The sequence below is a fragment of the Parasteatoda tepidariorum genome, chromosome 1 (assembly GCF_043381705.1).
Source record: "Parasteatoda tepidariorum isolate YZ-2023 chromosome 1, CAS_Ptep_4.0, whole genome shotgun sequence".
Classification (NCBI taxonomy): Eukaryota; Metazoa; Arthropoda; class Arachnida; order Araneae; family Theridiidae; genus Parasteatoda; species Parasteatoda tepidariorum.
Window position 1 is genome coordinate 27,075,710 of NC_092204.1, and position 13,911 is coordinate 27,089,620.

Genomic DNA, 13,911 nt, shown 5'->3' on the forward strand with positions numbered 1-13,911 from the left:
ATTTAATTATTTGTGTTTATAATAGACTTAAAAAGTATTTTTTGAAAACTATTTCTGATAAATTTTATTTTTGCTATGCAGTAGTTGGGCTAAATTTGTTTATTCTTAATGTTAGTATAATAGTTAACGTAAAATTTAATTACTTTATTCTAAATGCTGTTTTTAGATCCCTATAAAATTGAAATTTTTTCTCTTTGTATTTGATAATAACAATGTTATTATCAATATTTTAATAGTGTGGATTTATTTTCAAGGTATATTTTGGTATTAAAAGGAATTGCAACGCAAGAGGAAATTTTTGTTCCAAACTCCAGATAATGGAAAACTGCATTCTGAAATTTATATAATTTAGCATCAATAATTATAAGCGCTTCCTTTGATATGAATATATTTAATTTTTAGCAAATGAACCATCAAAATTGTCTGAGCCTGTAACAATTTATTTTGAATATCAATTTATCTCAACCTTCTGAACAACGATGTTAAAAGTTTAATTTTTTTCCTTTCCAGGTAAATGTTGGTGATAGATTTCATCTCATGCCTATCATAACTCCGGCTTATCCTCATCAGAATTCTACATTCAATGTTTCTTACTCTACTAGAACTATTATGCAAGACAATTTCAAAAATGGTATTTTTTTATTGTTTTTTTTTCTTTTAAATTTTATTTTGCAATAAAATTACTTATAAAGCTCAAAGTGGAACATATTTTCAAAATACTTTTCTCCTTTTAATTCTGTCCAAATAACCAAAATATGCCCAAAAATATGCAATCAATTTGAATTAATCACATACCAATGAATTCCAGTGTAGGTTCAAGAAAAGGTGTAGCGTATGCTTTTTCTTCAGATTGAGTTTGTGATATTTTGACAGAGACAAGAATGATATTTTGCGCCAGATAATTTTTTCTTAAATAATTAAAAAAAAAACACTTTACAATTAGAATTTTTTTTTTGTTTGCTGAAAATCATTTTTATACTTAATTAAATTTTTTTATATATTTGTAATATAATTGAATTTAAAATGGTTCTTTGATTTGATTTAAAGCACGAATCACAATGAATAAAAGAAGAAAAAAAAATAATTAAAAAAATGAATGAATTAAATGATTTAAATTAATTGAAAATAAAATGGTTCTTCAATTTGTTTATTTTTTAAAAGTTTTTTGTCCTTTTTTTATTACAGTGTCAAAGATTTCTCCGTAATGTTTTAATGAGGCAATGATATTTGTTTTTGAATTTAAAAGAAATCCAATTTTAGGAATAGCGACTAGTATTTTCGAATTATTATTTTTTTTTTGTAATCTTGCTGTTGATTAAATAATGATAATAATGACTTCTTATTGTAAATATTCAATTTTATGTTAAAACTTCTTTTTACAACATACTTTGTTATAAGTTAGATTCCTTCTACAATTTGTTCTCTTTTAGCTTGTAAAATGTCTTGCAGTCTTTCATTTATATAATTTTTTATTTAAAATATTTCATTAGAGGTATATATGTTGCATATCATACTTATTTTACCCTACCTAAAACCTCTTTAATTCTTGCTGACGAAACTCCTGAATCTAATTTTGCCAGGTTGGCATGTCTGCTCTTGGCTATAGGGTAATATAAAATTTTGGTACTCAAATATGTGAGTGTTAATGCAGTAGAAATTTATTTTTGAAGATTAATTTGTCAAGAGTCTTTTTAAAATTATCTGGAAGAAAAAAGAAATTGTCTTATTTTGATTTGTATCAGACATTGTTTTTATTTACAGCAAGAATTATATTTTATGACTTTTCTATTAAGTCTTTCTTGCAAGACTTTCCCTTTGAAGTAGTTTGTCATATGCACTTTTAATTTTGAAAGAATACATAAATATTTAAAGCATAAATAATTGTTTTAAACATATATATATATTTGAATTGTAAATTATTTAGGGCTTGCAATAGTGGATGAAATCATGACAGGAAAGGCTGGATGGGCGAAACTTTTTGAACCTTCTAACTTCTTTTCCCAGTATAAGTAAGCAGTTCTTTTCTTTCTTTTGTTAAGTTATACACATATTTTTGTTTTATTCATGTAAATAAGTTAAAGCAATTTTTTATTAAGATGAAGGTACAAAATAACACTTTTTTGAAAAGATAATACTTTTCTATTACCAGATAATGTTTTTTTTGGCTTTTGAAATCTATATATATAATGAACTTCAGTTTTGCGAATTTCTCTATTTTGCAAATTTTTTCGAGGAACCAAGAATATATTGGTAATTTCTTCGTAAAATAACTTCCAAATAGCAAGGTGAATTTTCTATTTAACGAACTTTTCTTTGAGATCCACTTTCCCTATTTCCCAAAATATTTCAGAACATTTCAAACTTGCTAAAGCATTTTATGGGGAAATAACCTTGAATTGATTTTTGAAGCCACTTAACTTTCTAGAGAAAGTAGTAATATCCCTTTCCCTTTTTGTTTGCATTTCAAACGAAAAACTCAGACAAAATGAACGAATTTTATCAGTAGTAATTAAACTTAAGAACACCTGTGATAATGTATGTTTAAAATTACTTCTTTAATAAATGCAGCTATAATTTTCTCCATAAATTTAGTTTTTTTTAGTTGAAAATGTATNAGCTTTCTTTAGTTGAAAATGTAAGCAGCATGATTGTGTAACACTGGATGATGTTTTGCTCTATTCTTGCTTTCCATGCAGATTTCTTTTATGATTAAGATTTATAAAATAAATATTAGATACTACTTTATGATATAAAGGTGTATCCATAGCAATTTTAATTATGTCTAGTGTTTATGAGTTTGAAACTTGTTTTGTATTGCTGAAGTATTTCAAAAGATGATTTTCTATTTAACGAATTTTCTATGTAACTAACTTATTATTGGGATTTAGCGACTTCGTTAAATAGAGGCCCGACTGTGTGTGTATATATATTTGCTTTATAGGCAAAATACAAAAGTTTTTAAACACAAAAAAAAGGTTTCGTGTCATTTGATACATAGTAAATTCTTAAACTTAATAAATCCCCAAAAATTTAATTGCTTTTTGTGATTGTTTTGTTTTTATACCTGGTATTTGAACATATGAGTTCAATTTCTCCTTTTTTTTTAGTTTTTCAGTCTTTGGTTTTTACATCATAAAATGTTTTATTTCTTAACATTTAATATGCATATTTGTGTTGTTTTTTCAGCTTCTGTTCGTGCCATGAAACTACATTCAAGCCAGTCTAATATTAAAACTGTTTTTTAAAATTTAATACGACTTTTCTTTACCATTAAATATAAAAATGATGATAATACAGTGTTTTGTAATGTGATTTAAATTTAGTTGTAAGGTAAAAATGCAGATATTTTGTTATTCATCATTAAAACAATTTTCTAAATTTCTTTTTTTTATAATTAAAAACTAGTAAGCTACTATTATTATTTTTAATAAGTTTCCAATATACAAGCAATTTATTTATGCGATTTTAAATTTTTAATCATTACAGAATGTTTTCTGAAAAATATTTTATATTTCAGGCATTTTATAGTGCTTGTAGCCTCTGCACTCTCCAAAAAAGATCATTTGGAATGGTAAGTGAATAGTATTCATTATTTAAATATATAGTTATTAGTAGCTGCTTAATTATCTGAAGAATTTTTTTTTGTTTAGTACTTTTCATTGATTTGGCTGTTTTAATATTTTTATTATTAGCATTTGTTAAACTTATGGTGCAGAAATGCATATCACAAATATTTTTTTTTAAAGGTATGGATTGGTGGAATCAAAAATCAGGATTTTGATCTCACATTTAGAAAGACATCCAAATATTCACTTAGCACATGTAAACCCTGAAACTTATACTCCAATAGGTGCAGATCCGTAAGTAGAAGTATTTTTTCTCTTTGGTGTCTCCTTGCTTTTGTTTTAAATCTATTTGTAAAAGTCTTGTGATATAATTTTTATGCATAAATTTTTTTGATTTGTTTTTCCATTTATATTTTTCAAAATAACTATTGTCTTTTCAGTGACAAATTTGCATGCATGTGGTTCATGGGACTTCAATTTACCAAGACAGAAAATGTTAATGTAGATCTCACACGTGACATCCAGAATTTCACAGATTCTGGTAATGTAGACTATTTCTTTAGTTTTAATTATTATATTATTATTCTTGATCATTGTAACAAGTTATGTTAGGTTGCGATCAGAAATCATGTGGGCCTCAAGTGTTCAATTTCATTTTGATAAGGAAATGATGGTTTGCTTGGGAAATCTAACTGGCAACAAAATATTTCACCACTTTACTTTTAATTTCTATCCGTAAACTATTTTACAGTATTTTTATTAAATACTATCATCACTAAAAAATGATAAAATGAAGTTTCTTTGATTGAAGTTATTTGATGCAGTATAATCAATCACATGCTGAACACTTGCAGTGCACATTGTTCTTAGTATTCTTGAAAAATTTTCAATAAAATAATTTCTTCTAAAATATATTCATGTTAAGTTATTTTTTTACTAGAAACGAATTATTAAAATATGTCCTTTTTTCCCAATTCTTTTTTGTTTAAAAACTGTTAAGAGCCTTGTTTTTTCTACTATTCAATAATTTTGTCTAAGGGTTACTAAAATTATTGCTTTACAGAATCAAAGTTGTAATAATTTGATAAGCAGAATTGCATAGGCTTGACACTTTCCAAAAGATATGTTCATGAAGTTAAAAAGTGTTATTTTTAACATAAAATTTATGTTTCTTTCAATTTTAAAGTCATTTTTGTAAGTAATATTTACTATCTTAATATTTATTTTCTTTAGTTGCCAACTCAGCTGCCCTGAATAATGCATTTAAAAAGGGTATGAAATTAGACACAAAGCATGTAAGGAGGTATGTTTACTGTTGTTACAGCATTATTTCTTGATTAATTAAATTTCTTATATTTCAAACTAACTTAGTGTATTCCTTATTTTATTCAGGAAAGAGCTTTCAAAATACATTCCCAGCCATCTTATTCCAACCCAAACAAGATCCAAGAAAAAGGAACGGATGGTAATATCATAAATTTGTATTATTTTCGATCTTTAAATATTTTTGAGTATTGATGAGATGAAGTATTTTAAATATTTTCAAGACTCATTGACAAAAACACCAGATACTCAGAGACTCCAAGCATTATATAAATAGAACCTTAGTCATTTATCATAGGACTATTTATTGCGAAAGCTAGATACAGGCAAACAATGAGTGTGGGGAAAAATTAAATATCAAGTAATGGCTTGAAAAGTAATGAACTTACATATTACAGATTTGGGGTACGTATCATTACCCAAGACAACGATATTACATAAAATATAACAACTTAAAGAATTAGCTAATATTATTAAAAATAAATAACTTACCAATATAAACACAATTATGCATAAGATAAATCTGAGAAACAGCTTTTCTTATCTCCCCAAGATTACTCACAGCTGTCCTTAGCATTGTTACAGTGAATAATGTTGTATCGGGTTATTCACTACTATGATACTCAAAATGTATAAAATGTTGTCTATCGATTCTTTTACTTTACAATATGAGTCTATATTGCAAAGATTTAGATTTAGCAAGATTAGATTGAATTGCAATAATTTGTAATAGAACTTCACATGATGTAGAAAAGTTAATTGTAGTAGTGGTCGTATACATTTTCCCTCCAGCTACGATGTGTAATTTTACGCATTTAATTGTTAGTATGTTTTAATTTTATAACCTTCATTTTTATTTCTTTGATTTGTGTAATATGTAATAAAATTGCAGTATTGTTTATTTTTTTAGGCAGCTAACAATGTAAATTCAGTGTCTGGTGATGGTAAGAATGCAAATGTAAATAATGAAAATAGTAGCCCTACTCAGAAACCAGACAATAAGGTAAGATTATTTTTATGCATATTTTATTTACTTTTAGTTTTATACAAGTTTTTCTTATTATGCCATCTTTGATTTTGTTGTCTTTAAAAACAAATTTGTAAGATTTTTTAGTGTAGTAGTGTTTTTGCTAGTTATATTTTGGGGCCTCTTTGTTTATTAAAATGGAAAACAAGTACAGTGCCCACCGCCTATTAAAAATTACATCTGTTTTGAGAACATTTGATTTTATAACGCGATTGAGTTTATAAATCGGAATTTCTACACTTAGAGAAAATAAAATTCAAAGATAAAGTTAACAAATTTACTTAAAGCTAAAGTAACTGTTATGTCCGCAGTTTATTTTTATTGAATCTACTTATGACAGATTTTCCATTTTTATTTAGTTTTAGTGGTTTTTCACATGGTTTTTTTTTTTTAAATTCAATTTTGGAACTATACAAATTTTACTTTTTTTCTCTCTTTCTGCAATTGATTTATTTTTAATTTATATATTTTTAAAACATATCTTAAAAGCTTCCAAGAATTATATTTTTATTGGAGCATTGATTTAGTTACAAAAATCTCATTTTTAAAAGCAACGTAAACCATTTATTCGTGATTATAATTTTCTTATGAAATACAGTGGTGTATAGAAACTTTACTTTAATATAGAAAGTAGTACTTTAGTATAGAAAAGTGTTCTGTTGTAATAAGAATAAAAACAGCATGAGAAATTTTTAAATTAGTTAATATCTTCTATTCTCACATTGTACTGAAAACATAATAAAAACTTGAAGATATCATGCCTTTTTATGAAATGGAATTCTTGTGTGTTATATTCTTCCCTAATGTTAAGAGAACTAAGTGAAGAAGATATTAAATCCCTCATCAATTTTGGCACCATACTCATCACAGAAATGACTATGTTTAGGAGAACATACCTATACTAGGAGTAAGGTATGTGATCTTTTTGTGGATTTTCCGCTAACCTAAGTCCATTGATCTGCATAATTTAAAAATCTAGAATTGCGGTTTGTATTTTCACATTCTTAAAGTCCAATATTGCAATTTATTTATGCGATTTTAAAATCCAATATCCCGATTCTTGTGAAAACTAAGGGTTCTTGAATTTTTAGAATTCTTGATTTAATAGTATAAAAAGAATAATTATTTGCATGTATACCTTCTTTTACAAAGAATGACTAGTTAATATTTGTTCACTCAGCTATTGATTGAATCTGGGCACCTAGATGTCTGAATTGAATTGTATCTATTTTATAGGTAAGCGATGAAGATTCTCCCAATAATGGTACAAAAAAGCGGCCTCTAGAGGAGGACAGAAGTCCAAAATCTAAGAGAATGTCTTTGGAAGCAGATTCATCTACCATTTTGTCTCAGCGTGATGTACAGCTCCCATTTTTAGAAGAAAGTCCTGGGAATGACTCTGCTACTGAAGATTCTCAGGTAGACCGCCTGCTTTTACCATCTATCTTGTGGCTTACAAATGCTGCCTATTAATAAGAAAAAGTTGGCTATTAAAATTGGTCTTGCAAATCTTTACTTTAACGCTTTGCTCATATATCTCTTTTTGCATGAATTATCTGGAAAATATTCTTTTCTTTTTCTCTTTGCTTGAACTATTTCATTTTGTGTGCAATTTTTTATTTTGCATATTTTATTTTTGTGGGACATTTTTCTCTTTTTGCTAATCATAAAATTTATGCTCTTTTTTAAAATGCATGTGTTAAAATCTTTTTATTACTTTATTTTGATTTTCTTTCAACTATAGATTGAATAGTAAAAATGATTTCTCTTGACATTTTGTTTTACTTTTTACTGCTTGCAATCTTTCATTTACTGTTTTATATATTATTTTTGTTGTGTATTACATTATTTGTGACATATTTGTGCTTATAATATTTAAAAAAAAAATTGCTTTTACTTTTTTACTTATAGAGTTAATTTTTTAAATCGTTTGTGCATATTTTCTTGTTTTGTAAGTTTAAAATTCCATTAATGCTTGATAAAAAATCTAGTTTTTTTTATTTGTGAGTAAGAATTGCTCATATTTTTTTTTCTTGATAATGTTTACTATGGTCTTGATGTATCTAATCTTGTAAAATCTCTAATTAGCTAAAATTTGTATTGCTTGTTAGCAATTTTGATAGCAGCTCAATATGAAATTACCAGTGATTTTGTAAATGAATTATACCTAGTTAAATCCTAATTTAAAACAAATTAAGATACTTGCAGGGTTGGTCAATCTACAGCCCACGCACCAGAAGTGTCCAACAAAGCCTTATAAATTGGCTCATGAACTATCTAAATAATAATAAAAATATTTTAGAAAAATACAGCAGAATTTTTGTTATTCATGCTTGATACTTATTTAGTTCACAGCCTTTCTTAAAATATCTGAATAGGACAATTTCGTTATGAAAATTCTGTTTATGCAATATGTTTAGTGTCTGCATTGGTATGTAATTGCCTACAAATTTGTGTTAATAAACTATACAGGAAAATGAAAGAAAAAAAAAATCTTAAATCGATAGGATGAATACATTTTTTTCTTTCTAACTTGCAATGACAATTATCGTATTTATCTAATTTTGTATTCGTTAATTTTTATGATAAATGTGACTTTAAGTTACCTATAAATTTACCATCTTTTCCCCAGTATTCTAATAAGTATATCTGATTCAATTGACTTAAATTATTTTTTATTTTTTGGCACCAGGGCCAAAGATTAATTATAAGTTTGTAATCAAATGCTGTAGTCAATATCTCATTTGTACACCCAATACCCCATTTGTATAACCAACATTGTATTCTGTAGTTTTTGTGACCCGCTACCCAATAGTTGTGCATTTCCACTTAAAAGCGATAGATTTTATTAATTATTTATCTATTGGCAATGTTTATTCAGCTATATATTAATTGTAGAAACTTAAATTTAGAAAGTTAATTTATACATATATGCTTACTTCATATATATATATATGTTTGTTTTCTCTATTCATAATTTAAAAGAAATATTTAAGTATACACAATATTAAATAATAATCTCTAATTGGATGAATATGTAAAAATTAGGGTTTATTGCTAAATGTTTGCCCCACTCTGTTATTTATAGCTAGTGAATCTATTTCATAAAATTTATTTTAGAAACTTCTAAGTTTATATGTATGTAAGTTCTTAAGTATTAATGTTTCAAGTTAAATGGTAATATTTTTTTTCGTTTTTGAAAATGGTCAATACAACAATTGCTAATACTTTTTCATAAAGTTAGTAAAACAGATATAGGTTTGTGTAGTGAATCATTTGAAACAAATCTTAATACAAAGTTGAAAAAATAATTGTTGTAAATATTAATATATAATCAGGAGCTAACTGGAAACTTTATATTGCTTTCAAGCATGCTATTTTTTACATTCATGCTTCTGCATGAAAAAAAATCTAATTCATTTTGCATGATTATAATTTATACCTTGTTCTATATAAGTTTTAGTTAGTGATAAAATCTAGTAAAGAAATTGATTTTCTTATTGCTATTGAAAAATTAAAATCTTTTTTAATAATTGTACTCTTTGAATTTTAAGAAATCATTTATTTTTATTTGTATGTCTTATAGGAATAAGATGTTTTAGTGATAAATAAACAAACATTAAAAATTGTTGTGTATTTTTTTTTAATTGCAAACATTTGTGTGTTTATTGCTTTTTAATTATTAAGTGTCAAATTTTAACCCTTTAACTGAGTTCCAAAGTTGAACATGTTTGCTTTCTTGCTATTTTGAAGAACTACTTTTGAGTGTGAAAGGAAAACTAATTTTTTCTCATTTCATTATTTACTTGTGCTGGTGAGGAAAATTTGTTTTACAAGGCATCACAGTTAAGGGGTTAACTTGAATATTTTGAGAAACTATTTGTAGAAAGGAGATGAAATTTCTGCTGCTATCTATTTTTCCATTGAAGATTTTTCTCAAGTCTATAACAATGTCAGAGTTATTTTGTGGGTTAATGTGGGGTACTCTTATATTTCAACCCAGTAATATCAAATTTTTCATCATATGCACAAAACTTCTGTTCGCTGCAGAAGGCAGATTTGGAGCATTTTACTTTTTGAATGATTTTAACAAGTGATCTTGAAAAATAACTGCACATCCTACTAGCGTATTTTTCCTTGAAAGAAACATTTCTGTTTTAATGCAATTTTCATATTTACTTTGGTATTGCACATTTAATTTATATGTCAATTAAATTTAAACTTATTCTATCATTTTAGATAATAAAAATATTAAGCACTGAGAGAGGGAGGGAAAAAAAACTACCTGTAATATAAAAGGTGGTTTACTGTATGATATTGCCAATTATTTTGAGTTTTACTGTGATAAATTGTAAAAGTACCTTCCATGTAACAAGTTCCATTAGGCTATTATGCCAACTAGGAATCAAAAATTTGCATTTGAATCTAAATCTTAAGAAGATCTTTACACCGAACAAATAGGTAGGAATTGCCGTGCAAGTAAAAGCTTTACCATTTCAGATATTTGCAATTACAGAGAATCTGAAATAACCAAGTTTCTGCAAGACCATGGATAACTGAAAAACTGGGTTAAATTGTGAATGGTAAATAAAATAAATTGTATAAGTTTAAATTTATATTTCTACCTAAACAAAAGTTTTACAGATGTGACATATGCAATTAATTAATTTTAAGATAATTGCAGACTACTTTTAAAAGAATTTTAAATGATTTTTGTTGATTCATGCTATTCTTATAAATATGTTAAAGAATTCCTGTTAAATTTGTACATTTTGAGATAAATTTAGCCACAGCAAAGAAAAAATGCAATGATTTTTGTTAAAGTTTAATTTTATTCAAAATTTTCAAAAGGAACTTAATTTTGCAAAATGCGTTTTGAGTTTAAAAATTATCTGCCTACATTGAAAGGGAAAAAAGAATTGTATATATTTTTTAACAATATTTTCATCTCTAATTATATAAATATTGTTTTCTAAAAAATTACATAGTGTGTTTCTGCTATTTTAAATGAGTTTTTCTATTGGGGAAAACTATATTTGAGCATTATAATAACAATTGCAAAGTAATATTTACTTGATTAATAATGGTTTTAGTAATTACTCAAAGTTGCATGTATATAGATTCTTTTTCAGAGCCAGGATAAAGAAGAATTTTCCAACTCCTGGTTCAAACATAAATTTTGATTTAAAATGTGTTTGAAATGTTCATTTTCAGACCTCAATAATACTTCCAAATGATAACAATAGCTCCTTTTCAACTACAAAGCAGCATGATCCCGAAAATATGGACACAAACTCTCCCACAATCATTATGGATTCTTGCTCTGATAATGCAGTGGACACAGAAGAAACAAAAGTAAAATGCATTTAATCAGTTTTTGTGCTAATTATAAATTTTTGTTTTCTACAGAATTTGCCTACTTATATCGAAACAAATGAAACCTAAAGAAATTATGGCAATGGTTTATTTTAAAGTTTCTGGGAAGTGGAAAACATTTGATTAAAACTTTCTAAATGTTAGATTTCCATCCAGGTAAGGTACCTTACAATGAGATCCATCAGGGAATGAGGTCACAGTAAGTGGGAATTCCTTTTTCGGCACCCTGAACCTGCTGGAAACTGTTTCTTGGCAAGAGACTCAACCTGTCCCCCCCTCCCCAGTCAATATCTACTTCCCATCCTTATTCTTGGATAGAATGATGATTTTTGAGAACTAAATACAATGTAGTGCAGATTTGTTTCTTTTTTTCCTCTATAACACGTTTAGGACTGGGCAATGTAAAAAATTTCATATTGTCTGTTAGACATCGCGATATAGCGGTGTATCGTGCATGTTCAAAATGCTAGCATATGTTCAAAAATTATCTATCAAAAATCTTTAAATTATTCAAAAATAAATAAAAGGAGTGAATCGATTACAAAAGAAAATTTCCTAAGTAAAAACAAACCCGAGCTTAATTTAAATTTCTTTTTAAAATTAAAAATAACTTAAGATTTATTGGTTTAAAAATAATAAAACTAACATAATAATTTTCATTAATGCATTAAAAATTAAAAGAAAAAAAAAGAAGTAAAAAGCAAACTAAAGAAATGTTCACTTTAGTAAAACATTTTTTAAATTATTTATTGAAAAAAAACTGTGCTTTTGAAGCATCGTTAAATCTTCTTTTATTTATTTATTTGAAATAAGCTGTATTAACTAAGGGTCAAATTCAATACTTAAAGAATGTAAAAATAAATGTAAGTTTTTTATTTATTTATTATTTTCTTTTTTGAAAGTAAAATCAACTAAGGATTAATTTGTTTAAAAATGATACTGACTGTCTAACAAATTATGAAACAAACAAGTATTGAAGAAATTTTAAGAAAAATTTAAAAAATACTTTTGAGTACTATTCTTAAATTATCAAAAAATTGCTTAACTTATTATTCAATTAAAAAAAATATATTTGTATTAACTTATAGCCAAATATTTTTATAATTAAAATGACTGATGATTTATTGGTTTAAAAATAATCGAATTCTATCAAATTATCATACTTCATGCATCAAATAAATTTAAAAAGCTAACTTTTTATAACAAAGTTAAATACAAAATACCGCTATTAAATTTTATCACTTAAAATTAAAAACAATGAGGAATCTTTTGTATTCATATTTTCTTTTCATTATAGATTGAATTCAGAACGAAAATTTAAGATAACAGTGGTTGTGCAATGATCGCAAAATGGCAGTAGGTCTACTAGAAATAATTGACAAGAATAAATTAATCCTGACAGACAAAAAAAAAAAAAAAATCAGAAAATAAAAAAAGTGACAAATTAATGCACAACGAAAAGATTGCTAAGTAGCAAAAGTCTTACTGAAAATAATTTACAAGAAACGTTAAATCCGGTGAAATAAAGTGCACAGCGATCACAAAATAACAAAAGTCCAGCTGAAAATAATCTTCAAGAAAAGTAAAATCCGAGAGACAAAAATGGCGCATAGAAGCTATTTCAATGCTGATTGTATTTAAATAATCTTCAAGAAAAGTAAAATCCGAGAGACAAAAATGGCGCATAAAGAAGCTATGCATAGAAGCTATTTCAATGCTGATCCTCGCACGAAACCGGGAGTACCGATTCAATTCACTCTTCGTCATTCAAAACATTGCGAAACTAACATAGTCTTCGTAGTCAGGCGCTATCAACATCTGTGCAGTTAGACGAAATCAAAATTGTCTTCGTCAATGCGCATGCAAGGATCATCACATGTTAGATTGTTAAAGCTCGAGTGTTGTATTGTACCTACGGCTTAAATCCGCATTTCTGGTGCATCACCTAAGACGAAAGTCACTGTCGGCAGCTTAACTCTGATGCATCGCTTAAAACGAAAGTCACTATTGGCGGCTTAAATCAGATTTCTGACGCATCGCCTTAAACGAAGGTCTTTATATTGACCTGCCAATATATGCTTTAAAACGATATTTCGCAATTCATCGATTTATAGCCTAGTCCTAAACACGAGAGAAGATAACTAAATTCCTAAAAGATAAATGTGCCTGAGCAATTTTAAAGACAATGATTGAAGGAGAAATATTTTTTTCATTCGTGCATGTAAACGAACAGATACTTTTAGAGTTAACTAAGGAATTACGGCTAACGAAATATAACAGGGTTCCCACGGTCCTTGAGAGTCCTTGAAAGTCCTTGAATTTTTTTTTGCTAAATTTAGGTCCTTGAAAGTGCTTGAAAAACGTCTTAGGTCCTTGAAAAACTTGATAGGTCCTTGAATTTGTTCAATACTGCCGGCGGCCCTTTTTATAAAACACCCGCGGATCTTTCTCGTTCTTTCTGTTTTGTTCCCGAGCTCTCTCACGTGGTTTTTAACGCCACCGTTTCTAACCGGGCCTAGCGTCTTGGTGTCTGCCAAGCGCGCGGAGCACAGCAGACAATCAATGCGTTCGGGGCGAGACTCCACTTCATCTTCTGTCGCATATGCTTAGATCTTCTTT

The 13,911-nt window shown here is 27.0% G+C and overlaps 1 protein-coding gene across 2 annotated transcripts in view; it reads left to right on the top strand.

Moving 5' to 3' along the window:
- Positions 1–13,911, top strand: part of LOC107453751 (poly(A) polymerase hiiragi) — a 29,626-nt gene that overhangs the window by 10,962 nt on the left and 4,753 nt on the right. For both annotated transcript variants that reach the window (XM_043047485.2, XM_043047484.2), the window contains exons 11-20: positions 511–631; positions 1,925–2,009; positions 3,518–3,571; positions 3,747–3,860; positions 4,007–4,107; positions 4,800–4,869; positions 4,959–5,031; positions 5,800–5,892; positions 7,153–7,335; positions 11,131–11,271. In XM_043047485.2, coding sequence (XP_042903419.1) covers positions 511–631; positions 1,925–2,009; positions 3,518–3,571; positions 3,747–3,860; positions 4,007–4,107; positions 4,800–4,869; positions 4,959–5,031; positions 5,800–5,892; positions 7,153–7,335; positions 11,131–11,271 — 1,035 coding nt within the window. The remainder of the gene's footprint in view (positions 1–510; positions 632–1,924; positions 2,010–3,517; positions 3,572–3,746; positions 3,861–4,006; positions 4,108–4,799; positions 4,870–4,958; positions 5,032–5,799; positions 5,893–7,152; positions 7,336–11,130; positions 11,272–13,911) is intronic.